The 22,948-nt window shown below is 41.7% G+C and overlaps 1 protein-coding gene across 11 annotated transcripts in view; it reads left to right on the top strand.

Annotated features, from left to right (window-relative positions):
* The first annotated feature begins 224 nt into the window (after positions 1-224).
* Positions 225-22,948, top strand: part of USP28 (ubiquitin specific peptidase 28) — an 82,347-nt gene continuing 59,623 nt past the window's right edge. For 9 of the 11 annotated variants that reach the window (XM_049856660.1, XM_049856653.1, XM_049856659.1 and 6 more), the window contains exon 1: positions 225-367. In XM_049856660.1, the coding sequence (XP_049712617.1) occupies positions 311-367 (57 nt within the window). In that variant the 5' untranslated portion in view covers positions 225-310. Of the gene's footprint in view, positions 368-933; positions 1,017-22,948 lie in introns of all 11 variants that reach the window. The other 2 variants (XM_049856655.1, XM_049856654.1) reach the window with 2 other exon arrangements.

The raw sequence follows: 22,948 nt of genomic DNA, 5'->3' as shown, positions 1-22,948 counted from the left end.
TGGGGGCGGGGACTGAGGGAAAGGAGTGGGGCGGGGACTGAGGGAGGGGAGTGGGGCGGGGACTGAGGGAGCGGGGTGGGGGCGGGGACTGAGGGAAAGGAGTGGGGCGGGGACTGAGGGAGCGGGGTGGGGGCGGGGACTGAGGGAGTGGGGTGGGGGCGGGGACTGAGGGAGCGGAGTGGGGCGGGGACTGAGGGAGCGGAGGTGGAAGGCGAGGGCGAGGGCCGGGGCGGAGGCGGGGTCTCCTCCTACGAGGCTGCTCTGTCGGCGGCGGCGTGAAGCCGGGGACCCGCGGAGGGGCGCCTCGGCCATGACTGCGGAGTTGCAGCAGGACGAAACGGCCGGCGCAGCCGACAGCCACAGCTCGGTGGGTCCCGCGGCGGCGAGCGGCGGTGCGGGCGGTCTCCGGTCCCGGCGGGGAGCGGCGCGGGGCCCGGGCGGGAGGCCGGGCCGGGCGGCGTGGCTTCCGGGGCTGCGGGGCGCGCGCGGGACGGCAGGGGCTGCGGCTGCCGGCGGCCGGGCTGCGGCCGAGGGAACGCGCCCGGGTGGGCGAGGGTGAGAGGTCTGGGAGGAGGCTCAAGTCTTCGCGAGGCTCGGGCCGCAGAGATGGAGGGCTTTATCCTGGGGTCGTGGACGAGCTGAAGTTAGACGGGAGCCAGGCGTTTTGGAAAACAGGCATAAAGGGCTGCACGCGAGCCTGTCTGCAGCAGGGCTTCCCGGAGCAGAGCGCCCCGCGTCCCCACCGGGCTGGTGAAGTTCCGCAGCAGCAGTGTTGGTGGTTTGTTTTCAAATCAGTTTCACGGCAGTCTTGTTGCACAGTGACTAAAACAGCCCGAGGTTATCTCACTTGGAGCCGGGGTTTATCAACCTGGTGAGAGACCAGGGTTCTAGTTACCACCACATATCTACCCCCCTTTTTTTATTTTTTTAAAGCAGGGAGTTGCCTCCTCAATTATCGAATTCATCGTTCTAGATTTTTAAGAAGGAGGGGAGAGGAACAGCCCGATGAATAGAAGGTATGCGGATAATCTGGGCTAAGGTGGTGAGAGTAAAAGAACGTGGGTAACCCATGGTTTTGGGAGAAAATGAAAAGACTAATGCCTGTGTGGAGAAACTTGGAGCAATTTGAGAATGTCTTCTAATGTTACTTTTTAGTGTTAAATCTTAACACAACTTCTTTATCCCTCAGTTACTGCACTTCTCCCAGACAGAACGAAAAAGCTGTGCCCTGTATTCAAAGCTCGGAAATACGAATTTCATAAAATATTTAAAATAGAAAGCTGTCAAAATATTTCCAAGTAAGAAACCTTATACCCTTTTATTGTTTTAATGCATTCAAAAGAAGACCAGTGGTTACAGTGAACACCATTTCCTTTTTAAACTCCTGTAGAGTGCTGGCATGTGCTGGTTTCTAATGGAAATATTATTATTAAAAAAAAAAATAGGTGTTCACAAATGCCTGTTGGAGTTTGAGTCACGATTTTCTCTGTTAGGTTTCAGAAAATCAGTTCTGTTTGTTTTTAGGACAGTGATTAAAAATCAGGTGAAAAATCTTAGTTTTGAGACAGTCATGTTGATGGAAAGAAGAGACTATTTTAAGGGAGTGCAAGTCATATTTAAATTTGTTGGAGCTTTGTCAGTTGACACCACGTGCCTGTTAATCAGGGCATCTTCATTTACCCCTGCCACAGTTTGAGTAGTGACCACTACCTCAACACTCCGTTTGAGAGTTCCTGTGTGATGTTTTTGATGAACCTTGTGTATCAGTCATAGCTATTTTTGGAAGGCTCGGCACTCCAGTGGCTGTGGCTGTGGCTGGCTGGAATACCCTGACTTCTGGCAACCTGCAGAGCGATGACATTTACTGTTCTTTGCAGCAGTGGGCCTTATACAGACAAATGATGAGCTTGGAATGCTTTATAGTATTTGCCCTTATTTTTGCTAATGTAAAATAGTTGGAGTTAGCAGGCTAGATTGGAGGAGTCTTAGGGAAAGTACCTTTTCAGATCTGAGGAAAGATGTTGATAACTTCTTCCTCATCTTAAGTTATGTGCTAGAATAAACTCTGGAACAGTTAAGTGTTTGACTACTACCTGAAAGTTTGACTGTTTGAACCCACCCAGAGGCACCTTGGAAGAAAGGCCTGGTGACCTGTTCCTGAAAGGTCACAGCCTTGAAAACGCTCTGCAGCAGTTCTACTCTGCAAGCATGGGGTCGCTGTGAGTCAGAATTGACTTGACGGCAGCTAACAACAGCAGGATGAACTCTTGTCTGCTCTGAATTCTATGAGGCTTTCTGTCTTTCCCTTAAAGGATACTTAATTGTTCTAGTGAGAATAACTGTCTATCCTCCTCTGACACTTAGAAGCTATTTAAAACCTAGAATGCTTCCTTTCCCTTATTGGTCAGTTGTACAAGGGACAGACAGAACCCTTTATAGCCTCCAAAGAATTTTAGTGAGAGAAAAATGTAATACTCTTGAAATATACTCTCAGTATGTACTTGAATCTAGAGAGCTGGAACTTTGTGTTATCATTAAATTCTCCAGACTGCAGACTGATATTTAAATATCTAGAGATTGCTTCCTCACAGATTCCTGTTATTTTAATCATTTCCTGACTTTGATAAAACGCAAAGTTTACCTTTGTTGTATTTAGGTGCCCTCAAGTCATTTCCGCTCTTAGAGACCCTACGTACAACAGAACGAAACACTGCCCAGTCCTGTACCATCCTCACAGTCATTGCTGTGTTTGAGCCCATTGTCGCAGCCTCTGTGTTAATCCATTTTGTTGAGGGTATTCCTCCTTTTCACTGACCCTCTAATTTACCAGGGGTGATGTCCTTCTCCAGGGACTTTTCCTCATAACATGTTCAAAGTACCTGAGACGAAGTCTTGCCATCCTTCTGAGGAGCACTCTGGATGTACTTCTTCCAAAACGGACTTGTTCCTTCTTCTGCCAGTCCATGGTATAGTCAGTATTCTTTGCCAAGCAAAAAATTCAAATGCATGAATTCTTTGGTCTTCCTTATTCATTGTCCAGCTTTTGCATGCATGTGAGGCAATTGAAAACACCATGGCTTGGGCCAGGTGCACCTTAGTCCTGAAAGTGGCATCTTTGCTTTTTAACACTTTGAAGAGGTTTTTTGCAGCAGATTTACCCAATGCAATATGTTCTTTGATTTCTTGACTGCTGCTTCCATGGGTGTTGATTGTGGATCCAAGTAAAATGAAATCCTTGACAACTTCAATCTTTTCTGTTTATCATGATGTTGCTTATTGGTCCAGTTGTGAGGATTTTTGTTTTCTTTATGTTGAGGCATAATCCATAGTGATGGCTGTAGTCTTTGATCTTCATCAGGAAGTGCCTCAAATCTTTTCCACTTTCAGCAAGCAAGGTTGTGTCACCTGCATATCACAGATTGTTAGTGAGTCTTCCTCCAACCCTGATGCCTTGTTTTTCTTTGGATAGTCCAGCTTCTCAGATTGCTTGCTGAGCATATTGACTCAGGTAAAAAGCAAAGTTTACCTTTACTGTAGGATAAACCAAAATCCTGGTGGCTTAGTGGTTAAAAGCTGTGGCTACTAACCGGAAGGTCAGCAGCTCAAATCCACCAGGTGCTCCTTGGAAACCTTATGGGGCACTTCTACGCTGTCCCGTAGGGGTGCTCTGAGTCGGAATCATTTGATGGCAATGGGCTTTTGTTTTGTGGAATAAACAACTTGAAGTCTGTTGGCACACCTGTCCCTTGGCAGCCGTACACATCACACATTCTTTGTGCTAAACTGAAGCCGTTTAACAACCTTCCAATTTCAGTGAAAGTTTAATGTCCTTTTACTTTCTCTTGTTTTATTGACTTTTCATTCCCATTTACTTTGTCTCCTTAATTGTGATTTTGGGCCCATCAGTTAGTCAGCATTTGGTTGACTTCCACAACTTTCATGCCACCTCGGCCACAAAAGGCTAATGTTGACACAGCGAGTACAGTTATTTATAAAGCTTATTGACAAATAGCGTTTCACCGTGCAAGCTCTTTCCATGTGTTCTGTTTATTTATGAAAATCTTCATCAAAGAAATTTAAACCAATAGCTAAGTAAAGCAGGTGACTCTCCAAAGGAAAAAAAATGATGCCGATAATAGTAACCCGCCACAGCCATCCGTCTCCGCTGAGCCGGGTCCTACTCAGGGCAGCCCCACGTGTGTCGGAGTAAAGCTGCGCTCCACGGCCATCCGTCTGCGCTGAGCCGGGTCCTACTCAGGGCAGCCCCACGTGTGTCGGAGTAAAGCTGCGCTCCACGGCCATCCGTCTCCGCTGAGCCGGGTCCTACTCAGGGCAGCCCCACGTGTGTCGGAGTAAAGCTGCGCTCCACAGCCATCCGTCTCCGCTGAGCCGGGTCCTACTCAGGGCAGCCCCACGTGTGTCGGAGTAAAGCTGCGCTCCACGGCCATCCGTCTGCGCTGAGCCGGGTCCTACTCAGGGCAGCCCCACGTGTGTCGGAGTAAAGCTGCGCTCCACGGCCATCCGTCTCCGCTGAGCCGGGTCCTACTCAGGGCAGCCCCACGTGTGTCGGAGTAAAGCTGCGCTCCACGGCCATCCGTCTCCGCTGAGCCGGGTCCTACTCAGGGCAGCCCCACGTGTGTCGGAGTAAAGCTGCGCTCCACGGCCATCCGTCTGCGCTGAGCCGGGTCCTACTCAGGGCAGCCCCACGTGTGTCGGAGTAAAGCTGCGCTCCACGGCCATCCGTCTGCGCTGAGCCGGGTCCTACTCAGGGCAGCCCCACGTGTGTCGGAGTAAAGCTGCGCTCCACGGCCATCCGTCTGCACTGAGCCGGGTCCTACTCAGGGCAGCCCCACGTGTGTCGGAGTAAAGCTGCGCTCCACGGCCATCCGTCTGCGCTGAGCCGGGTCCTACTCAGGGCAGCCCCACGTGTGTCGGAGTAAAGCTGCGCTCCACGGCCATCCGTCTCCGCTGAGCCGGGTCCTACTCAGGGCAGCCCCACGTGTGTCGGAGTAAAGCTGCGCTCCATAGGGTTTTCACTTGCTGATTTTTCAAAAACAGATTATCAGAACTTTCTTCTGAGGTGCTTCTGAGTGGACTTGAACTTCCAACCCTTCAATTAACAACCAAGCATGTTAACCATTGGTAAAACCCAGGGACTCTGGTGAGAGTAATACCAAAAACCAAACGCAGTGCCGTCGAGTCGATTCCGACTCATAGCGACCCTGTAGGACAGAGTAGAACTGCCCCATAGAGTTCCCAAGGAGCGCCTGGCGGATTCGAACTGCCAACCCTTTGCTTAGCAGCCGTAGCACTTAACCACTACGCCACCAGGGTTTCCGATGAGAGCAATAAAAGCTAACATTAATTGATCATGTATTCTACCAGATCCCGTGGTCAGAATTAAATGTATATTATTGCAGAACTTACAGCTCTGTGACATTTTCCATTGAGGAGGTTTATACTTGTTAGATTATTTGGCTAAGGCTGAACCCAGGTAATTCTGACTCTTAACAGCCCAAGCTATCCCTGGTCTTCTTTCTTAGTTGAGAGACCCATTGTCCTGGGTCAGAACCTTTTCATTACTGTCTTAATGCCTTATGTAGAACTCTTTTCCAGATGTTTTAAACTTCTGAGCCTCTCTGCCCTCTTTCTAAATAGATATTTTCCCTTTCTGTTTGACTGAGGTTGCTGATATCTAGTTTCCCGTCTCATCTTTTCTCCTATCTCAGTGGAAGAGATACCCTTCCTTCCCTGGCCACCTTCATTTTTTGGAGATAAATGTAGATCAGTGTTTATCATCCAGGAATGATTTTGCCCTCGAGAAGACATTTGCCAGTGTTTGGAGCCCTGGTGGTGCAGTGGTTAAGAGCTTAGCTGCTAACCAAAACATGGACAGTTTGAATCCACAAGCCACTCCTTGCAAATCCTATGGTCCAGTTCTACTCTGTCCTATGGGGTCGCTATGAGTAGGAATTGCCTCTGTGGCAATGGGTTTGGTCTCTGATTTGGAGACCTTTTTGATTGTGACTCCTGGAGGATGGGTGCCAGTGGCATCTTGTGGGTAGAAGCCAGGAATACTGCTAAACACCCTATGATTTACAGGGTAGTAGCACCCCTCAACAAAGAAATTATCCAGTCCAAAATGTCAATAGTTCCCATATTGAGAAATCCTGTGGATGATATCTGTCCTCACTGTCCTCAGTTACCTCACTTATTTGTCCTACCCTAACCCCCAGACACTTTCCCTGTGTTCTGCAGCCTTACTACGCAAGTACTGACTATCCATATCACGTAGGAGCTTGTTAGAAGTACAGAAACTTGAGTGTGCTGGAGCCAGCTTATACTGGCTCTCCAGCTGATGGTGTACATCTCTCCCCAACCCCACACCCCGTGACCTCTTGTCGGTGGCTTGAAATCGCCACCAAGACTAAACCCACTACTGTCTAGGCAATTCCAACTCATAGCGACCCTGTAGGACAGGGTAGAACTGCCCCATAGGGTTTCCAAGGCTGAAAATCTACAGAAGCAGACTGCCACATCTTTCTCCTGCAGAGCAGCTGGTGGGTTTGAACTGGTGACCTTTCACTTAGCAGCTGAGTGCTCAACCACTGCCTCACCAGGGCTCCTATAGCCTTCCTAATGGATGTGAAATGTATCTCGTTGTGGTTTTGATTTGCATTTCCCTGGTTAGTGTCTGTGAGCTGGAATCCACTCCAGGGCAGTGGTAATGATCACTGATGTTGAACATCTCTTCATGTGCTTAATGACCATTTGTTTGGAATCTTTGGAAAAATGTCTATTTAATTCCTTTGCACATTTTTAACTTAGGGTGCGGTTGTTGCAAGAGTTATATATATATATATAATCAGAATACTAGACCCTTATGTATGATTTGCAAAGATTTTCTCCCATTCATTACAATGTCTTTTTGATAATGTCCTTTTATGCACAAAAGTTTTTAGTTTTGATGAAGTCCAGTTTATTTTTTCTTTCTTGTTGCCTGTGTTGTTGGTATCATACCTAAGAATTCATTGCCAGATACAAGGTCATGAAGATTTACTTCTGTGTTTCTTTTAAGAATTTTATAGTTTTAACTCTTATATTTAGGTTGTTAATCCATTTTGCATTAATTTTTGTATATGGTGTCAGTTAAGGGTCTAACTTCATTCTTTGGCATGTGGATATCCAGTTATTCCAGGACTATTTGTTGGACTGTTTCCCCTTCAGATGGTCTTGACATCCTTGTCAAAAATCAGTTGACTGTAGATGTATGGCTTTATTTCTGGACTCTCATTTCTGTTCCCTTGGTCCATTGTCTGTCCTTGTGGCAGCACCACAGTGTTGTGATTACTGTAACTTTGGAAATTTGGAAGTGTGTGTCCTCCAATGATTTTCTTTTTATTCAAGATGGCTTTAGCTATTTGGGGCCCCTTGCAATTCCATATGAATCTGAGGATGGGCTTTTCCATTTCTGCCAAAAAGGCGGTTGGAATTTTGATAGAGATTACATTGACTCTGTAGATCACTTTAGGTACAATTGCTATCCTAACAATATTTAGTCTTCCAGTCCAGGAACACAGAATGTCTTGCTATTTATTTAAGCTTTCACTTTTTCAGCACTGTTTTGTAGCTTCAGTGTATAAGTGTTTCACCCCCTCGGTTAAATTTACTCCTAGGTATTTTGCTTTTTGGATGCAATTGTAAATGCACTTGTTTTCTTAATTTCCTTTTCAGATTGTTCATTACTGATGCATAGAAACACAACTGATTTTTGTGCATTGATCTTGTATTGTGCAACTTTGTTGAATTAGCTTATTAACTCTAGTAGCTTTTTTTGTGGATTCTTGGAGATTTTCTATACATAGGATCATGTCATCTTCAACTAGAGTTAGTCTTACTTCTTCCTTTTCAATTTGGATGCCTGTTACTCCTCTTTCTTGTCTAATTGGTCTGACTGTAACTTCCAGGACAGTGTTAGATAGCAGTGATGAAAGTGGGCATCCTTGTCTTGTTTTTAATCTTAGGGAGAAAGCTTTCTTTCACTTTTTCTCCATTGAGTCTGATATTAGCTGTGGGTTTCTCATAAATGCCCTTTGTCGTGTTGAGGAAGTTGCTTTCTATTCCTACTTTTCTGCTTGTTTTTCTCGTGAAAAGGTGTTGGGTTATGTGAAATACTTTTTGTGCGTCAATTGAGATGATCATGTGATCATTTTCCTTGGTTCTATTAATGTAGCATATTACATTGATTTTCTTACTGATTTCTGTTTTTGTCATTGGCAATAGTACTTTCTTAGGCATCCATTTTCAAATATGTAACTAAGTTTTTTATCTCTTCATTCTTTGAGATGTTTAGAATATGTCCTACCTTACCATTTCTCCTACTCATCCTAGCTCTCATCACACTTGAGTTTTTCAATAGCCCTGTAACTCATAATTGAGCTTTCTTTCCCTAGTCTAGTCCCATTTTGAATCAGCAGTTAATCCTCTTGAAGTAACTTTTTTCCTCTTGTCCCCTCCCTGCTGAGGAACCTGCACTGACTTTACACTGTTCATCAGGTCAAGTCTAAATTCATTCGGACATTTAGAACCCTTAATAATCCAATTCTGTGTCACCTCTTTGATCTCAATTATTTATCAAAAATAGAAACTACACACCTCCCACCTAATAATAACTTAAAATTTTACTGTTGTTAGATTTCTGAAACTACAAGTACAACCATTTGGTTTATTTTTTTTCTGATATCGTCCTAGTTTCTCAATTAACCTTAGCAATTTATTGCTAAAAATGGTATTTTCCTTAATTTTTGGAGGTACATTCCGTATATCCTTATTGTATAGGCATTCCAGCCTCAGTTTTCACACATTTGATTGGGGCATTTATTCAAAGACATGAAAAAAATATTTTCTTAACGTATTCTAAAGTAAGAAAAAAGCAAGGTGCCAGACATTTTGTTTAGCATAAAAAAGATATCAGGTGCATAGAAAATTTCTGGAAAGATACATTTAAAAAAGCTGTTAATAATAATTCCAAAGAAAACCAAACCCATTGCCATCGAGTTGATGCCAGCACGTAGTGACCCAATAAGACAGAGTAGACTGCCCCATAGGGTTTCCAGGGGTTGCCTGGTGGATTCAAACTGCTGGCCTTTTGGTTAACAGCCATAGCTTTTAACCACTATGCCACCAGGGTTTCCATTCCTAGTGCTTACTCTTGAGAAATGGAACTGAGGTAGAAGGAAGGGAAGATTTCCCTTCATTTCATCTCTTTTTGTGCAGTCGCAATTTCTTACTCTGTGCATGTGAGAAAAAGAGGTGAAAAAAATTAAAAGTAAGAATTTAATTCCTTATTTTCTTTTCTTGTAAGCTTCAATTTAAACCCCTGTACACCACATTTTTACACCATATAATATTAGTGAAATTTAAAAACTGTTTAATGCTTTTTAAAATCTTTAACCCAGTTGATAAACAAACAATGTCATCATGTAGCTACTTTTTGCATCATTAAAAAAATGGTCAAATAGCCCATCTCAGGAGATTTAATTATATCCACAAAAAGCTGCTGTTTGTCATTTTTAGAGAGTCATATGCTTGTGCTGCTTTAGGTTTCTCCTTCATGAGTAAATTGGACGAACATGGAGTTGTTGCTGGAAGAAAAACTGGAAAAAAAACAGGTTTTTTGTGGGTCATTCCTTGTTTTGTGGGGACGGGAAAGTTTAGTGACAATCTCAGATGGTGTGTTAAAACCCCGTTGTCCAGTCTAGGTTTCTGGAGTTGCAGCTATGCATATTCTTTGACTCCTACTTATTCTTTTGCTTTCCTTGCATACTTTTAATTTTATTTTAAAATTGGAAAGCCAAATCTTTAACTTTGGAAGGAGTTTTGGAGGCACGCTTTGGTAGTTCAGTGGAGTAAATGAAAGGACCGTTTATCAATTATTTATTTAGTTTTAAATTTAGAAATGCCCTCATTAAGAATAGACAACTGAAACCAGGAAGTATGTACATCAGAATAATGAAAATAGCATCCTTGTTTGAAGAAATGGAATAATCTAGAAAGCTCCTTGTCACGGTGCTAAATTGGGTGTTTTAAAGAGAAAACTCCTCCTTAATTAGTAATCTCACAAATTTGTCTTATTCAAGCAAAGAGAGTTTTAATTTAAATGCAGTAGGATTAGGCCAATTATCGTTTGTTACGAAAACTTGATTGCTTAATGGTTTTATTGTCTGAATGATCCTGTTCATTGTGTATTGTGAAGTGAGTTACTGTCTTTGCTTTAGACAATCTCAGTCCTGAGAAGCCAACTGCATCTCACCAAACCACAGTGCAGCTGAGGTTGGAAAGCTTGAGTTCCTTCTTTCTAGAGGTTTTGTGTGTCAATCTTTCTTCACTGCCTCTGGGAGTACTTTTGTTTTATGACAACAATATGAATATAGCTAAGGAAATGCAAATCTGTTGGCTCTTGCCTGTTACTTCATTGTGACTGGAGTACAGGTTTTGGCTTGTCTCAACTTGACCATGTACTTTAAATAAAGCAATGTAGTTTTGGATGAAGTTAATAAATCAGCTTCTGTGAAGTTCAAGAGAAACCCTGAGTCAGTATTGCAGTAGAATACTAATGAGTTTAGTTTGTGTGTTACTGTAAAATTAACATTTAGTGTATAGTACTTGTTACTTGTTAGGATTTGGGTGTGGATGCTGTTAAGAACTTATCATACATCATATATATGATAAGTATATTGGCATAACCCACCCAAACCCAGGCATATACTTATATTCGTGCTATGTATGTCTTGTTAATAGCAGTTGTATATGTGTGTCAATAGCATAGTTTAATCCTTGTGAAATTCGTTGTTTAAACTTTTAATAGCTATCTTTGACTTTTTTAAAAAAATTATTATAAAATATATACTTAAAAGTGACCATTTTAGCTATTTTTAAGGGTACAGTTCAGTGATATTAATTACACTCAAACCATGTTGTGCAACCATCACCATTTCCAGACTTTTTCATCAACTCTGAACAAACGCCAGTACTACTTCTTTTTTATTTTTATTTTACTTTAAGTGAAAGTTTACAGGTCCAGTTAGTTTCTCATACAAAAATTTATATACACGTTGTTATAGGACCCCAGTTTCTATCCGTATAATATGTCAGCACACTTCTCCTTTCCACCCTGGATTTCCTATGTCCATTCAACCAGCTCCTGTCCCTTTCTGCCTTCTCATCTCACCTCCCGGAAGGAGCTGCTCATTTAGTCTTGTGTATCTACTTGAAGTAAGAGGCACACTCTTCACAAGTATCATTTTATGTCTTACAGTCCACTCTAATCTTTGTCTGAAGAGCTGGCTTCAGGAATGGTTTTAGTTCTAGATTAACAGAGTCAGAGGGCCATGTCTTCTGGGGTTCCCCAGTCTCAGTCAGGTCATTAAGTCTGGTCTTTTTATTGGAATTTGAGATCTGCATACCACTTTTCTCCTGCTCCATCAGGGACTCTGTTGTATTCCCTGTCAGGGCAGTCATTGGTGGTAGCTGGGCACCATCTAGTTCTTCTGGTCTCAGGCTGATGGAATCTGGGGTTTATGTTGCCCCTTTTGCCTCTTGGGCTAATATTTTCCTTGTGTCTTTGGTGTTGTTCATTCTCCTTTGCTCCAGGTGGGTTGGACTAATTGATGCATCTTAGACGGCCACTCACTAGCTTTTAAGACCCCAGACGCCACTTACCAAAGTGGGATGCAGAACATTTTTTTTTTTTTTTATTAAGCTTCAAGTGAACATTTACCATTCCAATCAGTCTGTCACATGTAGGTTTACATACATCTTACTCCCTTCTCCCACTTGTTCTCCCCCTATTGAGTCAGCCCTTACAGTCTCTCGTTTCGTGCCAATTTTGCCATCTTCCCTCTCTCTCTATCTTCCCATCCCCCCTCCAGTCAAGAGTTGCCAACACACTCTCCAGTGTCCACCTGAGTTAATTAGCTCACTCTTCATCAGCATCTCTCTCCCCCCCACCGGGCAGTCCTTTTCATGCCTGATGATTTGTCTTCGGGGATGGTTCCTGTCCTGTGCCGTCAGAAGTTCTGGGGAGCATTGTCTCTGGGATTCCTCTAGTCGCAATCATACCATTAGGTATGGTCTTTTCATGAGAATTTGGGGTCTGTATCCCATTGGTCTCCTGCTCCCTCAGGAGTTGTCTGTTGTGCTCCCTGACAGGGCAGACATCGATTGTGGCCAGGCACCAACTAGTTCTTCTGGTCTCAGAATAAGGTAGGTCTCTGGTTCATGTGGCCCTTTCTGTCTCTTGGGTTCTTAGTTGCCGTGTGACCTTGGTCTTCTTCCTTTGCCTTTGCTTCAGGTGGGCTGAGACCAATTGATGTATCTTAGATGGCCGCTTGTTGGCATTTAGGACCCCAGGCGCCACAATTGGGATGCAGAACATTTTGTTAAAAAATTTTGTTACGCCAGTTGACCTAGATGTACCCTGAAACCATGGTCCCCAGACATCTGCCCCTGCTACTCTGTTCCTTGAGGTGTTTGGTTGTATTCAGGAAGCTTCTTAGCTTTTGCTTTAGTCCAGTTGTACTGACTTCCCCTGTATTGTGTGTTTCCTTCCCTTCACCTAAGATAATTCATGTTTACCATCTAGTTCGTGAATATCCCTCTCCTTCCCTCCCCACCTCGTGACCGTCAAAGAATGTTTCTTCTTTGTTTAAACTTTTTCTCGAGTTCTCATTATAGTGATCTCATACAATATTTCATCCTTTTGCAACTGACCACTTTCTGTCAGCATAATGCCTTCCAGGTTCATCCATGCTGTGGGATGTTTCACAGATTCATCATTGTTCTTAATACTTATTCCGTTGTGTGAATATACCATAATTTGTTTATCCATTCATCCATTGAGGGGCCCCTACGTTGTTTCCGTCTTTTTGCTATTGTGAACAGTGCTGCAGTGAACATGTGTGTGCATGTATCTAACTGTGTGATGGCTCTTATTTCTCTAGGATGTATTCCAAGGAGTGGGATTGCTGAATTATGTGGTACTTCTAATTTTTTTTTTTTATTCTATTTCTAGCTTTATAAGGAAGCGCCAAATCCATTTCCAAAGTAGTTGTACCATTATACATTCCCACCGGCAGAATATAAGTGTTGCAGTCTCTCCACAACCTCTCCAACATTTATTATTATGTGTTTTTTGGATTAATGCTAGCCTTGTTGGGATGAGATGGTATCTCATTGCAGTTTTGATTTGCATTTCTGTAATGGCTAATGATCGTGAGCGTTTCCTCATGTATCTGTTAGCCACCTGAATGTTGCCTTTGGTGAAGCACCTTTTCATATCCTTTGCCCATTTTTTAATTGGGTTATTTGTCTTTTTGTTGTTGAGGTTTCACAGTATCTTGTAGATTTTAGAGATAAGATGCCGATCAAATTTGTTGTAAACAAAATTTTTTTCCCAGTCCTTAGGTTGTCTTTTTACTCTTGGTGAAGTCTTTGGATGGGCATAAGTGTTTGATTTTTAGGAGCTCCCAGTTATCTAGTTTCTGTTCTGGTGTTTGTGCATTGTTGGTAATGTTTTGTATTCTGTTTATACCATGTATTAGGGTTCCTAGTGTTGTCCCTGTCTTTTCTTTCATGATCTTTATTGTTGTAGATTTTATGTTTAGGTTTTTTATCCATTTTGAGTTAGTTTTTGTGCATGATTTGAGCTGTAGGTCTTGTTTCATTTTTGTGCAGATGGATATCCAGTTATGCCAGCACCATTTGTTAAAGAGACTGTCTTTTCCCCATTTAAGGGACTTTGGACCTTTGTCAAATATCAGCTGCTCATTTCAAAAAAAAAAAAAAAACAAAACCATTGCCGTTGAGTTGATTCCGACTCATAGTGACCCTATAGGACAGAGTAGAACTGCCCCATGGAGTTTCCAAGGAGCACCTGGTGGATTTGAACTGCTAACCTTGGGTTAGCAGCTTTTGCACTTAACCACTATGCCACCAGGATTTCCCAGCTGCTCATATACTTTTTTATGTAGGTGGATGAATTTACGTCTGGATTCTCCGTTCTGTTCCATTGGTCTACGTATCTCTTGTACCAGGACCAAGCTGTTTTGACTACTATGACAGTATAATAGGTTCTAAAATCAGGTAGTGTGAGGCCTCCAACTTTGTTCTTCAGTAATCTTTATTTATCTGGGGCCTCTTCACTTTTCCTATAAAATTGGTAATTTGTTTCTCCATCTCGTTAAAAAAAATGCTGTTGGAATTTGGATTGAGATTGAATTGTACCCGTAGATCAGTTTGGGTAGAATTGACATTTTTACAATGTTGAGTCTTCCTATCCATGAACAAAATATGTTTTTCTACTTAGGTCTTTTTTGATTCGTGAAGTAGTGTCTTGTAGTTTTCCTTGTATAGGTTTTCTACATCTCTGGTTAGATTTATTCCTAAGTATTTTATCTTTTGGGGGGCTATTGTAAATGGTACTGTTTGGCGATTTCGTCTTCGATGTTCTCTTTGTTGGTGTAGAGGAATCCAGCTGATTTTTGTATGTTTACCTTGTATCCTGAGAATTTGCTGAACTCTTGTATTATAATGTTCCAGTAGTTTTTTTGTGGATTCATTAGGGTTTTCTGTGTATAAATCATATCATCTGCAAATGGGAACACTTTTACTTCTTCTTAAACAATTTGGATGCCCTTTTTTTATCTAGCCTAATCGCTCTGGCTAGGACCACCAGCAAAGAGTGGTGATAAAGTGCATCCTTGTCTGGTTCCCATTCTAAAGGGGAATGCTTTTAGACTCTGTCCATTTAGGATGATGTTGGTTGTTGGCTTTGTATAAAAAAAAAAAACAAAGCCGTGTGCCGTTGAGTTGATTCTGACTCATAGCGACCCTATAGAACAGTGTAGAACTGCCCCATAGAGTTTCCAAGGAGCGCCTGGTGTATTCGAACTGCCGACCCTTTGGTTAGCAGCTGTAGTGCTTAACCGTTACGCCACCAGGGCTTCCTGGCTTTGCATAAATGCCCTTTATTATGTTGAGGAATTTTCCTTCTATTCCTATTTTGCTGAGAGTTTTTATCATGAATGAGTGTTGTGCTCTGTCAAATGTCTTTTTGCATCAGTTGATAAGATCATGTGCATCAGTTGATAAGATCATGTGGTTCTTGTGTTTTGCTTTATTTATGTGATGAGTTACATTGATCTAATGTTGAGCCATACCTGCATACCTGGTATGAATCCCACTTGGTCATGGTGAATTATTTTTTTGATATGTTGTTGAATTCTATTGGCTAGAATTTTGTTGAGGATTTTTGCATCTAAGTTCATGAGGAATATTAGTCTGTAATTTTCTTTTTTCTGTGGTGTCTTTGCCTGGTTTTGGTATCAGGGTTATGCTGGCTTCATAGAATGAGTTTGGGAGTATTCCGTCCTTTCCTATGCTCTTAAATACCTTTAGTTGTAGTAGTGTTAACTCTTCTTTGGAAGTTGGTAGAACTCTGCAGTGAAGGTGTCAGGGCCAGGGATTTTTGTTGTTGTTGTTGGGAGTGTTTTAGTTACCTTTTCAATCTCTTCTTTTGTTATAGGTTTATTTAGTTTTTCCTGCCTCTGTTTGTGTTAGTTTAGGTAGGTAGCGTGTTTCGAGAAATGTGTCCATTTCCTCTAGGTTTTCAAATTTGTTGGAGTGCAGTTTTTCATAGTACTCTGTTATGATTCTTTTAATTCAGTTGTGATATCACCCATTTCATTTCTTATTCAGGTTATTTGCTTCCCCTCCTGTTTTTATTTTGTCAGTTTGGCCAGTGGTTTATTGATTTTGTTGATCTTTTCAAAGAACCAGCTTTTGGTCTTGTTAACTCTTTCAATTGTTTTTCTGTTCTCTATTTCATTTAATTCTGCTCTAATTTTCATTTGCATTCTTCTGATGCCTGAGGGCTTTTTTTTTGCTTTCTTTCTGTTTGTTGAAGTTGTAGGGTTAATGTTTTGATTTTGGTCCTTCTTTTTGGATGTGTGCATTTATTCCTGTGAAGTGATTTCTGAGTGCTGTGCTTTTACTGTGTCCCAAAGGTCATCATATGATGTGTTTTCATTTTCATTTGATTGTGTGGATTTCTTTTTTCTGTCCTTAATTTCTTCTATAACCCAGTAGCTCTTGAGCAAAGTGTTGTTCAGTTTCCATGTGTTTGGTTTTTTTCCCTTGCTTTTTCTGTTATTGATTTCTACTTTTATGGCTTTATGTCAGAAAAGATGCTTTGTAATATTTTGATTCTTTGAATTCTTTTAAAGCCTCCATTGTGGCCTAATATGTGGTCTGTTCTGGAGAATGTTCCAAGCAAGTTGGAAAAGAAAACATATTTGGCTGCTGTTGGGTGGAGTGTTCTGTATATGTGTATGAGATCAGGTTGGGTGATTGTGACTTCAGATGTTCCATGTCTTACTTGAGCTTTTTTCTGGATCTGTTCTTCACTGAAAGTGGTGTGTTGAGGTCTCCTACTATTATTGTGGAGCTTTCTCTTTCTCTTTTCAGTGCCGTTAGAGTTTATTTTATGTATTTGGAGCCCTGTCATTGGGTTTGTAAATATGTATTATGGTTATGTTCTCCTGGTATAGTGACCCTTTGATCATTATATAGTGTCCTTCCTTATCCTTTGTGGTGGATTTTGCTCTAGTCTATTTTGTCAGAGATTAATACTGCCACTCCTCTTTTTTGATTGTTGTTTGCTTGATGTATTTTTTTCAATCCTTTGAGTTTTAGTTTGTGTGTTTAAGTCTAAGGTGTGTCTCTTGTAGGCAGCATGTAGATGAATCGTGTTTTATAATCCATCCTGCCACTCTCTGTCTCTCTGTTGGTGCATTTAGTCTGTTTTCATTTGGCGTAGTTATTGATAGTTAAGAGTTTAGTGCTGTCATTTTGATGTATTTTTGTGTTGTGTTGTTGACAGTTTCTTTGTTCCACTTAATTTTGTGTGCTGAGTCATTTTTCTTAGCGTGTTTTCATTGTTGATTTTGTAGTTGCTGAGCCTTTATGTTTTTTATTTTGATGTGTGGGATTGTTGGTTTCCTTTGTGGTTAACCTTAGTTTTTACTCTTATTTTTCTAAGTTTAAACCAGTCTTTCATTTCTTTATATTGCTTTATGAAAGATCTATGACTATATTATTTAGTCTCTCTTTTTCGTTTTGGAAACCCTGGTGGCCTAGTGGTTAAGTGCTGTGGCTGCTAACCAAAGGGTCAGCAGTTTGCATCTGCCAGGCGCTCCTTGGAAACTCTATGGGGCAGATCTACTCTGTCCTTTAGGGTCTCTATGAGTTGGAATCAACTTGACAGCACTGCGTTTGGTTTTTGGGGTTTTTTGTTGTTGTTGTTTTAATGTTGTTATCTTTTATGTATTGACGTCTCTGTTTGCCTATTTTTAATGTTTTAGCTCTGATTTATTTTTGTGACTTTCCTATCCAGGTCGATATCTGGTTTTTCTGTCCTGTATTCTAGTCTTGGGTTGTTATCTGATGTTACTGGTTTTCTAACTGGAGGACTCACTTTAGTATTTCTTGTAATTTTGGTTTGGTTTTTACAAATTTCCTAAACATCTGTTTATCTGGAAATGCACTAATTTCACCATCATATTTGAGAGATAATTTTGCCAGGTATAATCCTTGGCTAGCAATTTTTTTCCTTCAAGGCTTTTCATATGTCGTCCCGTTATCTTCTCGCCAGCCTGGTTTTTGCGGAGTAGCGCAGGCTTAGTTTTATTTACTCTCTTTTCTATGATCTGAAATAGTTTGAGTGGTATTGGTGTGAGCCCTTCTCTGAATGTTTGGTAGAATTCTCCAGTGGAGCTGTCCAGGCTATGGCTTCTTTTTGTTGGGAGGTTTTTTGTTTTTGTTTTTTTTTAATTACCTCTTCAATCTCTTTTTTGTGGGTCTGTTCAGTTTTTCTACCTCAGTGTTGTTAGTTTAGGTAGGTAGTTTGTTTCTAGAAATGTGTCATTTCCTCTAGGTTTTCAAATATGTTGGGAGTACAGTTTTTCATAGTATTCTGTTATGATCCTTTTCAGTTGGTTCTGTTTTAATGTCACTTATCTCATGTCTTATTCAGGTTATTTGCTTCCTCTCCTGATTTTCATTTGTCACTTTGGCCAAAGATTTGTTGATCCTTTCAAAGAATCAATTTCTGGTCTCGTTGATTCTTTGTATAGTTTTTCTGCTCTCTATTTCATTTATTTCCCCTCTAATTTTTATCATTTCCTTTCTTCTGGCAACTCTGGTCTTCTTTCACTGTTCTTTTTCTCTTTGTTCGACTTGTAGGGCTAATGTTTTGATTTTGTCCTGTTCTTTTTTTGATGTCTGCATTTATTACTAATTGTCCTCTGAACACTGCTTTTGCTGTGTCCCAGAGTTTTGATAAGATGCATTGTCATTCTTATATGATTCTAGGAATTTTTCTTTCATCCTTGATTTCTTCTATTACCCATTGGTTTTTAAGTAAGGTGTTACTCAGTTTCCATGTATTTGATTTTTTTTTCTTGCTCTTCCTGTTACTGATTCCAACTTTTATAACGTTGTGATCAGAGAAAGTGCTTTGTATTATTTCAGTATTTTGGATTTTGTTGAGGCTTGCATTGTGGACTAAAATGTGGTCTATTCTGGAGAGTGTTTCATGTGCATTGGAAAAGAACATTTACTTTGCTGCTGTTGGGTGGAGTGTTCTGTATATGTCTGTGAGGTCAAGGTGGTTGATGGTAGCAATTAGATCTTCTGTATCTTTGTTGAGTTTGTTTCTAGTTCTTTCCTTCACCGAAAGTGATGTTGAAGGCTCTTACTATTATTGTGGACCTGTCATTTCTCTCTTCATTGCTGTTAAAGTTGGTTTTATGTATTTTGGAGCCCTGTTATTGGGTGTGTATGATTTATTATGGTTGTGTCCTCTTTGTGGATTGATACTTTAATTATCATATAATGTCCTTCTTTATCTTTTATAGTGGGTTTTGCCTTAAAGTCTACTTTATCAGATTAATAATGCCAATCCTGCTGTTTTGGTTATGTTTGCTTGATATATTTTTTTCCATCCTTTGAGTTTTAGTTTATTAATGTCTTTGTGTCTAAAGTGTTTCTCTTGTAGACAGCATATTGATGGGGTATGGGTCATGTTTTTTTTAATCCATTCTGCCACTCTCTGTCTCTTTGCTTGTGCATTTAAGCCATTTACATTCAGTGTTGAGTGTCAATAGGCATGTGTTTACTGCTGTCATATTGTTGTATGGTTTTGTGTGTGTGCATGTGTGTGGTATTGAAGATTTCTTTGTTCTACCTAATTTTCTGCACTGATTTCTTTTTGCTCGTGGGCTTTCTTTTCATTACTTGCGTTGTTGATTTTGTGAATATTGAGACTTTGTTTTTCTTTTTCATTTTGATGGATAGGTTTGTTAACTTTCTTTGTGGTTACCTTGAAATTTACCATTGTCTTTCTACGTTTAAAACAGCCTTTTATTTCTTCATATCACCTTGGCTTCCTCTCTATATGGAAGTTCTATACACCATTTATTCCCTCCTTTTTTGTTTTGACATTGTTATCATTAAAGATTAACATCTCTGGTTCCCTGTTTTCAGTCTTTTAGCTTTGTTTTATTTTTGAAAATTCTTTATCTGGGTTGGTGTCTGGCTGATGCTGATCTGTGTCCTAATCTTAGGTTGTTGTGTGATATTGTTGGTTCTCTATGTGAAGGACTCCCTTTAATATTTCTTGTAAATTTGGTCTGGTTTTTCATCTGAAAATGTCCTAATTTCGCCATCGTATTTGAGAGACAATTTTGCTGGATATATATAATTCTTGGCTGGCAGTTTTTTTTGTTTTTTTTTTTTCCTCTCAAAGTTTTATGTATGTCATCCCATTGCCTTCTTGCCTGCATGGTTTTTGCCAAGTAATCAGAGCTTAGTCTTATTTGGTTTTCCTTTGTAGATGACACTTCATTTTTCCCAAGCTGTTCTCAGGAATTTTTCTTTGTCTTTGGTTTTGGCAAATTTGATTATGATATGTCTTAGTGATTTTCTTTTGTGGTCTATCCCGTAAGGGGTTTGTGGAGCTTCTTGGATGCATGTCTTCTTGTCTTCCATGATGTAAGGGGGTTTTAGCAAATCTTAAACAATTTTCTCTGTGTTTTCCATTTCCTCCTCCTGTTATGGAACTCCAATCACACACAGATTTTTCCTCTCGAGACTGTCCCACAGAACTCTTAGGCCTTCCTCATGCTTTTTTTCTGATTTTTCTTCAAGCAAATTAGTGTCAAGGGATTTCTCCTCAGTTTCACTGAGTCTGTCTTCCAATAATTCAATCCTGCTCCTGTATCCTTCTATTATATTGTCTATTTCTGAAAATTTATTGTTAAACTTTTGGATTTCCATTTGCTGTTTTTGTGTGGTTTCTGTTTGTCGTTTTATTGTTTTCATGAATTCTATTGTGTTTAGTCTGTGTTTTCCTTGGTTTTATCTGTGTTTTTTTTTTTTTCTCTCTCTCTCCTGGACACCCCTGTATATTAGTCTTTTGAATTTCTTTTCAGGTAGTTCCATTACCATTTCTTCCTCCAGAAGGTTTTCTAGTTCTTTATATTGGTCACTTGCTGGAACCATCTTGACCTGCTTCTTTATGTGATTTGATATTACCTGTTGTCTCCATGGCATCAAGGTGATATCATATTTCTTGTATATACTTTTGCTGTATCCTAGTTGTTTGTTTTGTTTTGATATATCCAGGTAGGCAGGGTGTGTGTGCTACTCTCCTGTCTAGTCTGAGCACACTGGAGCTCTCACCTCCTGTCTCTGGGAGGGTGGGGCAGTGACTGGGTGTGCGATCGCAGTCCTCTGTTCACTGGTGTGGGGCATCTAAGCATATAACTGGCCATTTCTGGTGAGATGTGTCTGTCTGGCCGGTCAGCTGGGTGTGGGTGCAGGGAACGTTCTCACTGGCCACTGGGTTGAGTATTGTGTATGCTCAGTGTCCGTTGCTGGGTCTTCTGGGCGAGGGTTCCCAGGTTACCAGTCACTTGGTAGGCGAAATGAAACTCTCACCTATGATCCTGGGCAGAGGTGGTTGGAGTGGCCTCAAGCCTCTTGTTATAGAGGGGAGACGATGTTGGGGGCAAGATAGGGGAGATGCCATCCATCCGTGGGTGCCTGGTGGGAGGGTGTGCCCTGTCAACTAGATTGCTCTGTGGGGAAGGTGTGCTGCTGGTCTTTGGGCCTCACAGGTGACTGAAGGGAGTAGAAGGCGCCACTGGACTGCGGTTGCCTCCCCTAACGGAAGAGGAGAGGAAGGTGTGTGGTAGGCATGTAAGCACTCGGGCACATGGTCGCTGGTACTTGCCTAGTGTGGGGGGAAGGGGGTGGGTAACGGATGGACTAGCTCCTGTGTGTGATTGAGCAGGCGGAAAATGAGGGTCAGGCTGCAGAGTCTGCCCAGAGCAGCCTGCCATGCTTGACTCAGATGGGTGGGAAAGGTGGGCTTGGGGGGACCCAATGCTACGCTGGAGCTGCCTGCTGGTGCTTGGCTCGCTCAGACGGCTGGAAAGGCTGAGTGGGCAGCTGAAGCCGCGTTGAATCTGCCTGCGGGCTCTCGGCTTGCTTGGGTGGGAGGGGAAGATGGGCGGTGGCAGAGAGGGGGTGAGAAAGAAGAAAAAAAGAAAGGGGGGGTGCTGATACTATAGTCCCTGGTGGTCTGAGCTGCAGGGATGGGGGTGTGTGCCGCTGTTTTGTTTCACTTTGGGTGTGTCTTCTCAGTTTCAGTGTGTCCTGATGGTAATTCCACGAGGTTGCTTCCTGTGCTCCTCACCCAGGTCCGCCACTGTCTTCATCTTAAGATGTCTCCATTGTGCTAGTCCAGTTGGCTAGGCACCTCTGCTCTGTCCTTTCTTGTTCGACATTTTCAGTCAGTTTCTTCTTCCATTTGGTGTTCAGTCTAATTCTTTACCCCTTCATTTGATCCTCAGGGTTCTAGCATTAACATCTGTATCTGTTTTATCAGTTTTTTGGGGTCTTTGCTCTAGAGGGACTGTGTATTGCATCTGACTAGTGTGCCACCTTGGCTCCCCGATCCCTGGGATTATTTTCTGTGAATCTTAAATGCTGATCACTATACACAGAATAAAAGTGCTGGTGGCACAGTGGTTAAGCGCTCAGCTGGTAACCGAAAGGTCAGTGGTTTGAACCCACCAGCCACTCTGTGGGAGAAAGATGTGGCAGTCTGCTCCCGTAAAGATTTATAGTTTCAGAAGCCATAAGGGATAGTTCTTCTCTGTCCTGTGGGGTCAATATGAGTTGGAATGGACTCAATGGCAATGGATTTGGTATGGTTAGAATTGGTTTATACAGAGAGTAAAGGAGCCCTGGTGTTGGCAACGGTTAGGCACTCAGCTGCTAACTGAAAGGTCGTTGGTTCGAACCTACCCAGTGGCTCCGCTACAAAAAAGACCTGGTGGTCTGCTCCTGTAAAGATTAAAAAAAAAAGAAGAAGTTGACTTTGAGTTGATTCTGACACATAGTGACACTATAGGACAGAATAGAACTGTTCCATTGGGTTTCCAAGGCTGTAATCTTTATGGAAGCAAACTGGCACAACTTTGTCCTGTGGAGCAGCTGGTGGGTTCAAACCACTGACTTTTCCATAGCAGCCGAGTGCTTAACCACTGACCCACCAGGCTTCCATAAACGTTACAGCCTAGGAAATCTTATGGGGCAGTTCTGCTTGGTCCTATAGGATCACCGTGAGTCGGAATGACTTGACGGCACACAACATCATACAGAGTAATTTGAAGTGAAGATTTATCTGTTCCATTGTTCCATCTACTTATTCCCCCCCCCCCCCATTATCAAACAGTATCATTAACATCATACACAAGTAAAATTTTGCTGAAGATTGGTCAAAAGCGGTTGCAGCAGTTCCTGGACAGCGAACTGCCAGAAA

The sequence above is a fragment of the Elephas maximus genome, chromosome 17 (assembly GCF_024166365.1).
Source record: "Elephas maximus indicus isolate mEleMax1 chromosome 17, mEleMax1 primary haplotype, whole genome shotgun sequence".
In the NCBI taxonomy this organism is placed as follows: domain Eukaryota; kingdom Metazoa; phylum Chordata; class Mammalia; order Proboscidea; family Elephantidae; genus Elephas; species Elephas maximus.
Note: the sequence above shows the minus strand (reverse complement) of the source record. Positions and strands in the feature narration are given on the sequence as shown.